Below are 6,606 nucleotides of genomic sequence, written 5' to 3'. Positions count from 1 at the left end.
GCTACAATAATATCCCAAGAAAAACATCCTGTAAACAGGAGCCAAGTTCCTATGGCCGTAAAAAGTTGTGAGATCAAACAAAATACGGCCAAGTTCGTTAGCTTAGAAATACCTCTACGTACCTATTTCGTAATGTTTTTTTTCTTTAAGGTGTAAAATTTCAAACTTTGATAATATAATTATTCCTTGAGACATGATAGCATTTAACAAGTGTACGAAATTATAGAGTTATAAGCCTCTAAAAAACGGCTAAGTTGTTTCGTGTAAAAGGAGGTAGTGCGAGAACTTGGCTGGTGTACCACCTTGCACGTAGATTTCATTCTATGTATATGATTTTTATTTTATGGATATGAAATTGATATAATATCTTATAGTCTTATATGTACAATACTTAAATGTTTAGTAATTGGTAGACTGCGGGTCTTTATGCATTTATAGCAAAATTGAGTAGACGAAATTCAAAATTGTTGGAAAATGTAAAAAATTGATAATGCCAATACAAGATTCCTCCTCTGTTAAAATCATTAAGGGAAATAATAACATTCAATTTGGTTTCTATTTCTTGCAAATCGATGCAGACAATTTCTATTTCGCAGTCTAATAATTGGTTAGATCCCAACATATTTAATAATCTAAACAATATCTTGAATAATGATATAGGAAGTATTAGTGGCGCCTCAGAATCTAATTCTAATTTTTGGGATTTCGTTGTGAGATCGAATGAAAACCAGACATTTTCTTTGAACCAAAACTGAGCAGTTTTCTTTTTATTCTTAGAAACAGTTGAACAAACAACTTGGTATAAAGTAAGTACATTGCATCGTTAATTGGCAGTTAAAAACGGCAGTTTTTGGCAGTGATATTTCGGAGTATGCAACGCCATCAATATCAGTATCCCATGCAAGGTATCAGACTTGGATTTTCATAACATAACTTCGCGTTCGGACAACATTTTGCGGCCACGTTCATGAAGATCTTCTTATTCATATCTTTCGAATTCCTGGCCAATCGTTCTCCGATGTCTTCGTGCAGCTCTTCGAGTTCCTCTGGAGACAGCTCGTAGCCCAGAAGTTTGTCAGAGATGTCCTGAAAAAATCACAATTTTTAATAAACGTTCATTACCCATTTCTTACTCGCATAAAAGTGAGTGTATTAATATTAATACTTACAGCAGATCTTCTCATTGGGTACATTCCCGGAGGGCCGTAAGGCATCGGCATATAGCCACCGCCATATTGTTCCTGGAACATTTGGCTTCCTCGATTGTCTTGAATATCGAAGAACGGAGTTTCAATGTCTGTGTTGTGATAGTTGTTTGCAACATCGACGCCCATGCCAGGATATTGTCCAAAGCCAGAATACGGTCCAAAACCAAAACCTCCACCCCATTGCCGTTTCTGCTGTGACACGTGTATCTCTTCCGTTGGCACTTCTGACGCATCTAAAAGACAAATCAGTTCTTATTCACGAACTACCTTTGCATTATTTTGCGAACAGTGCAGAAAGAACAAATATATCCGTAGAAAATCGTCGTGTATTGAATTCTTTGGACGTTGCAGTTTACAGACGACCCGGAATCAGCTATCGACTTACACTAGTGATAAGAAATCAAAAACCATTGACGTGTGGTCGACTGTACGTTGCTTGCAAAAATCATTTTTGATATTAATAGTTGGTGAAACTCGATACAGTGAAATTTCAGAATTTTTGTGATAATGATGTGGGTTTAGTCAGTAACCCGAAGCAGCATCGTGCGAAGATTAATGTTGGAAACTTTTCTACTTTCTATAAATTACTGACCCGCGATTTCAACTTATTGCTATTCTTGAACCGTGATCATGGTAACAATTTGCTATTATTAAATTATTTTATGTTAAATGAATTATTAGATATTTGAGTATTGCATGAGTAAATTGCATCAGTTTAACCACTTGCCGTATTTTAATGAGTCACACCAATCATGAAGAATTTAAACGAAGTCTAACAAATACATATAAATGTTACGCCTTTCTTTTTCAATGAAATAAAATTCGATTCGTTTGTAATCAATGTTATTATGCTTTCAGACAAATCTAGCCATACAAAGAGTGTAAATTGGGGGTGTGCGAAATTGCCGAAAATGTTCGAGGTTCCCGTAAAATATCCGGGATTCCCGAGAATTTTCGGGATTCCCGAAAATATACGGGATCCTGCGAAGATTCGGGATTCCCAAGAATATACGGGATTCCCGACAATGTACGTGATATACATAGAATAATATTTGGGATTCCCGAAAGTATCGTTATTCGCAATTACTTTCTACAATATTACTAACATAAACATTCCCGACTAATAAGATATGTAATCTTCGAGAACACAATGGCTTTTAGATTCTTGTAATTATTGGAAGTATGGAGAAACTTCAAAATGTCGGAAATTACAGATATTTTCGGGAATTCGTCCCGATCTCGCGAGAAATTCTCGTCCCGACCGGGATCTCGCACACCCCAGATAGCCAAGCGATCCTCGCGCACAGATCGAGCCCGGCGTGGCGGGGTCTGGTAGACGGGCCGAACGTCGCTTGAATGGGCAAAACGCACACGATGGCTATAATCTGGGGAGGGCTCTTATGACCGTGAGGGCTCGTAACGTTCCCTCGGCGCAAACCCGACACAAGCTTCCCCTCGGCCCGTCGGTCCTGATTTCTGCAAAATTTTAAGTAGGTCCGAGATTGCCGTTATGCAGGACAGGTCGCACTTAAAATTTTGCAGAAATCAGGACCGACGGGCAGCGGGACAGCTTGTGCCGAGGGATCGCCCACGAGCCCACACGGTCATAACTGCCCTCCCCAGAATCGAGCATTTTGGCTATCTGGGACCCCTAGTGTAAATTTAACCCTTGCACTCGGTTGTCCCCTCTGAGACACGACTAAAAATTTAGATATTGTATGAGCTATTATACCAATTTCATATCCATCAAATGTCAAAAATCATGGAAATATTCTAGATCGGCAAAGGGTTAAAGACGTTCTAATCACTGTAACCTCCAAAGAAAATGCTACGGCAAGGGGTTCAATTTCAGAAATCCTGAATCAAAGTGTAAAATTTACTCGAGAAATCTGTACACTGAATAACAGACTTACCGATTTTCGATTGTTTCTCCAGATCTTGAAGATCCAGCTTGTGGATAGATCTCCTGGCCCTCGGTCCTTTGCAGCTGTTCATGATCACGTCCCTGGCGATGTTTTTGCAGGATAAGGGTAGTCTGGAGTCTGTTTGCCTCAACATCCGATCCGGGGCAGCGTGAGCTTGGAGCGCGGCGTGCATCGCAACGACGAAAAGCGCGACGCGGATGATTTGCAGTGGACGATGCATCGTAAACGCGGCTGCTTTAACTAAAGGAGGTTAATTGCTATTTACACGAGAAGATTGCCGATCGGCAAGTCCTTGGGCAACTCGAGTCGCCGACTGGTCCTTCGCAGTTTTTAATCCCGTCCGGACGTGTCACGGACACGTTTCTGCAATCGGATCTGTTTACACGGACGTCACGTTCCGCACGGGTTGTTTCCAATCCTTTCGTTATCGTCAACAAGTAAATGCTGCCGGGGTTAGAACACCGCTAACAGGTGGAACGAGTTGTTCGTCAGCCGCTTTTCTGACGTGATCGAGCGAACGCGTCGGCACGTGCGGAATTTCGGCTGAACGAAATGGTACGATGAGATTTTGAATACTGGACAGGTTTACTTCCGGAAAATCTAGCGAGTCGATGAGAACGAATGACTGAGGGAAAGCGTGTCGACTGTGGTCTGTCTTGGACTTTTAAAATGTCAAGGGTGGGCGTGTATTTTATGTGAGAAGTGCGCTGATTCGTTAGCAGCTATTTCGATGAAAACGGTGAAGGAACCCGAGGTTATTTCTAATTGGTTATTCTAAAATCTACGGGAATGGTACGAGTGACCGCCCTGGAGTCTCAAGGTAGAGGTATTTAGCTTCTTCAGGTACGCCGAGGCCGAGTCTGGCCTTCGCCCCCAGGTAATTTTACTCTAGGTTAAGTAATAAACATAGAAACCCTCTTCAGTTTGAACAATGGCAAGCGTACCGAAGGAGACTCGAAACTGGACATTTTTCTGCCGAGCAGCTGCTGCAATAATCGTAAACCTAAGCTTTTGCCGACGGTACGGATTACTTGATTTATTAATAGTCAGGTAGGCCTTTCCCAACAATTTATTGGGCAGCTTCTATTCTAATTTTTCAGCAGTTCCAAGAGGGTCTTTGGGCAGAGTAGGGCAATAATCAACTAATATTTAAAAATAACTAATAGTCTTTTTGAATGTTAGTCATAGCCAAATAGTCATTAGTCAAAACTTTTTGATTAGTTATAGTGATAACTAAATGGCAAATAGTTAGTCACAGCTCTAAGTAATCGTTAGCAATTATGCTTATTAGTGAATCAGTAGTTGATGATCAGTCATCAATCTTTAGTCATCAATCACTGTTGTGCGATTAACATACATTAATATTGTTAATTAGTTATCACTAACTAATCAAAAAGTTTTGACTAATATTAGTTGATTATTGCCTTACTCTGTCTTCGGGATACGTTCATACACGTTTCCGTAACATCCCTCTTGGAACTGCTGAAAAAATTAGAATCGGAGCTACCCAATATAAACCGAATTCGAAAAAACGGACTAAAAAATGCACTAAAAAGTATGAAATAATTTCCATTCATTTATGTGAATACACACGATCTCAAGTACAATACAATATTTTCGGAGGCGGCGCAAAATTGAAAATTTTCGACACTGGAAATTACGAAAATCCTTAAATTCTTCTACATGCTTTCACATATTAATGTATCTTCTCCTCCCACCTACCGATTTCAAAGTTCACCATATTCCAATGAAATCATAATCAGCAACATCTGTCATTTGAAAAATTTTCAATTTTGCGCAGCCTCCGTAAAGATTGTATTGTATTTAAGTTCGTGTGTATTCACATAAATTAAATGGAAATTATTTCATGCTTTTTAGTGCGTTTTTTCGAAGTCGGTTTAATTTTTCTTTATAAAATTTTTTTATTTCACACTTTTTAGTGGAACGAACAGAATTTGTAGAACACCGTAGGATGGTTTTCAGTCTTATTGATTATTTGAAATAAAAACCGCAATGAAAAAATGCAAAATTTGTTTGCAAGGAACCAATCGGGAGACATACCCTATAAAATGCAAAAGGTTTCGTTCCGATTGGTCCATCCATCTCGGCGTAATCGATGAACGTACATACATAGAAAAAAATTGAGTAACCTCCTCCTTTTTCAAAGTCGGTTAAAAATGTTGGGAAGGCCTACCTAACGAATAATAAATCCAGGATGCTAATTGGCGAGACTATCGTGCATCATCTAAAACGCGTCACCGATGTGTCACCGACAACTTATTGATGTTTAACAATACATCGTTAAAATGTCGTTAAGGTAAATTAGATGGAGCTCGTATTAACTCATTAGGACTTGCCCAATATTTGTTTATTTCGTCATTCTCGACTTCTAATGGATCAAATATCAATGCATCGAATCTGCTGTCCACTATGCTCGCATGATTCAGGGGTACGGTAATATTTCTCCAATTTAGGGTACGCTAGATTGATGTCAGGTTTGTAGGCTGAATTCATTAGACTGTCTCGTGTGCATCAATTATGCGAAGTTTCTTCTAATCTTAGGCTCGATATTGAAATTCTGAAGACACATCGAGAGATATGTACATAGTTGAAAGTTAGGTTCGATTTAAATATGTGAGGTCAGAGTCAAGTATCCTAGGTCTGGGTTAAGTGTCGTAGGTCTGGCTCAACAGTGTTAGGTCAGAGTGAATTTTTCTTTTTTTGCCTAGCTGGAAATCAGTTGTATTCTGTCTGGATTAGTATAATTAAAATTGTACTCGTTTAAAAAGATGATCGATTTAAGAAGAAATGAATCAAGTGTTACTCAGGTATAGAATGCACATTTTTATCTTTCTTCTGCGTCAATTTGGCATACTTTAGTACGTACGTTGATCACGACATACATGTCAAGAAATATTATACTCAGCGGATCGCTCGATTGTTTGCGAATGACGTAAAAATTCTTCAGTCCGCGTGGAAATGAAATTCTTTGTGTGATCGGCCAAAGAATTTGTTGTTGAATATAACAAAGAATATGAAAAATATTGAAAAAGTTTCAGGTTACATTTTGCAATTAACAGAACCATCGATAATAGCATTTCTCTTGAGAAAGATTCTGAGAATTGTATGCCGACGAAAATAGCGGGTAATTGGAAATAAATCACAGCGTGGACCGTCACGTCGTAAAACTCTGATTACGAGTGGAAGAGCGTGGGCGTGAAATTAAAAGCTGTCCAGGGTACATGAAAATTTCATCTGTGATTCAATGGGCGATTAAGCGAGACGACGACGGCCTGTACCCTGCACAAGGAGCCGCCGCGCCGGTCAACGTGACAAGCGCGAAACACTTTGGCTCAATAACGATGATTCCGATCATTATCTTAACTCCAAGAAACCTCCGTGCAACGAGAAGAGAGCGAGGGCGGGAGAGGAGAAGCATCGGGGAGTTGAGAACGCGTGTGTGACCCCCTTTG

General features: G+C 39.6%; 1 protein-coding gene across 1 annotated transcript; it reads right to left on the bottom strand.

Annotated features, from left to right (window-relative positions):
- Window positions 1-558: 558 nt before the first annotated feature.
- Window positions 559-3,739, bottom strand: LOC143215704 (uncharacterized). The gene is made up of 3 exons (XM_076438050.1): window positions 3,122-3,739; window positions 1,170-1,441; window positions 559-1,086 (listed from the first exon to the last, which is right to left on the bottom strand). Exons 1-3 carry the CDS (start codon window positions 3,351-3,353, stop codon window positions 889-891), a joined length of 702 nt encoding a protein of 233 aa, XP_076294165.1. The 5' UTR covers window positions 3,354-3,739; the 3' UTR covers window positions 559-888.
- Between the last annotated feature and the right edge of the window lie 2,867 nt (window positions 3,740-6,606).

Source organism: Lasioglossum baleicum, chromosome 14 (genome assembly GCF_051020765.1).
Source record: "Lasioglossum baleicum chromosome 14, iyLasBale1, whole genome shotgun sequence".
In the NCBI taxonomy this organism is placed as follows: domain Eukaryota; kingdom Metazoa; phylum Arthropoda; class Insecta; order Hymenoptera; family Halictidae; genus Lasioglossum; species Lasioglossum baleicum.
The sequence above is the reverse complement of the archived record's forward strand: the minus strand, read 5'-3'. Positions and strand labels throughout refer to the sequence as shown.

What these genes read in the sequence shown, in the direction of transcription:
- LOC143215704 (XM_076438050.1), bottom strand. Translation starts at nt 3,353, where the DNA reads ATGCATCGTCCACTGCAAATCATCCGCGTCGCGCTTTTCGTCGTTGCG. An exon ending in GGAGAAACAATCGAAAATCG is followed by an intron (nt 1,442 to 3,121) that starts GTAAGTCTGTTA and finishes TTTGTCTTTTAG; the next exon opens with ATGCGTCAGAAGTGCCAACG. An exon ending in ACCCAATGAGAAGATCTGCT is followed by an intron (nt 1,087 to 1,169) that starts GTAAGTATTAAT and finishes TGATTTTTTCAG; the next exon opens with GACATCTCTGACAAACTTCT.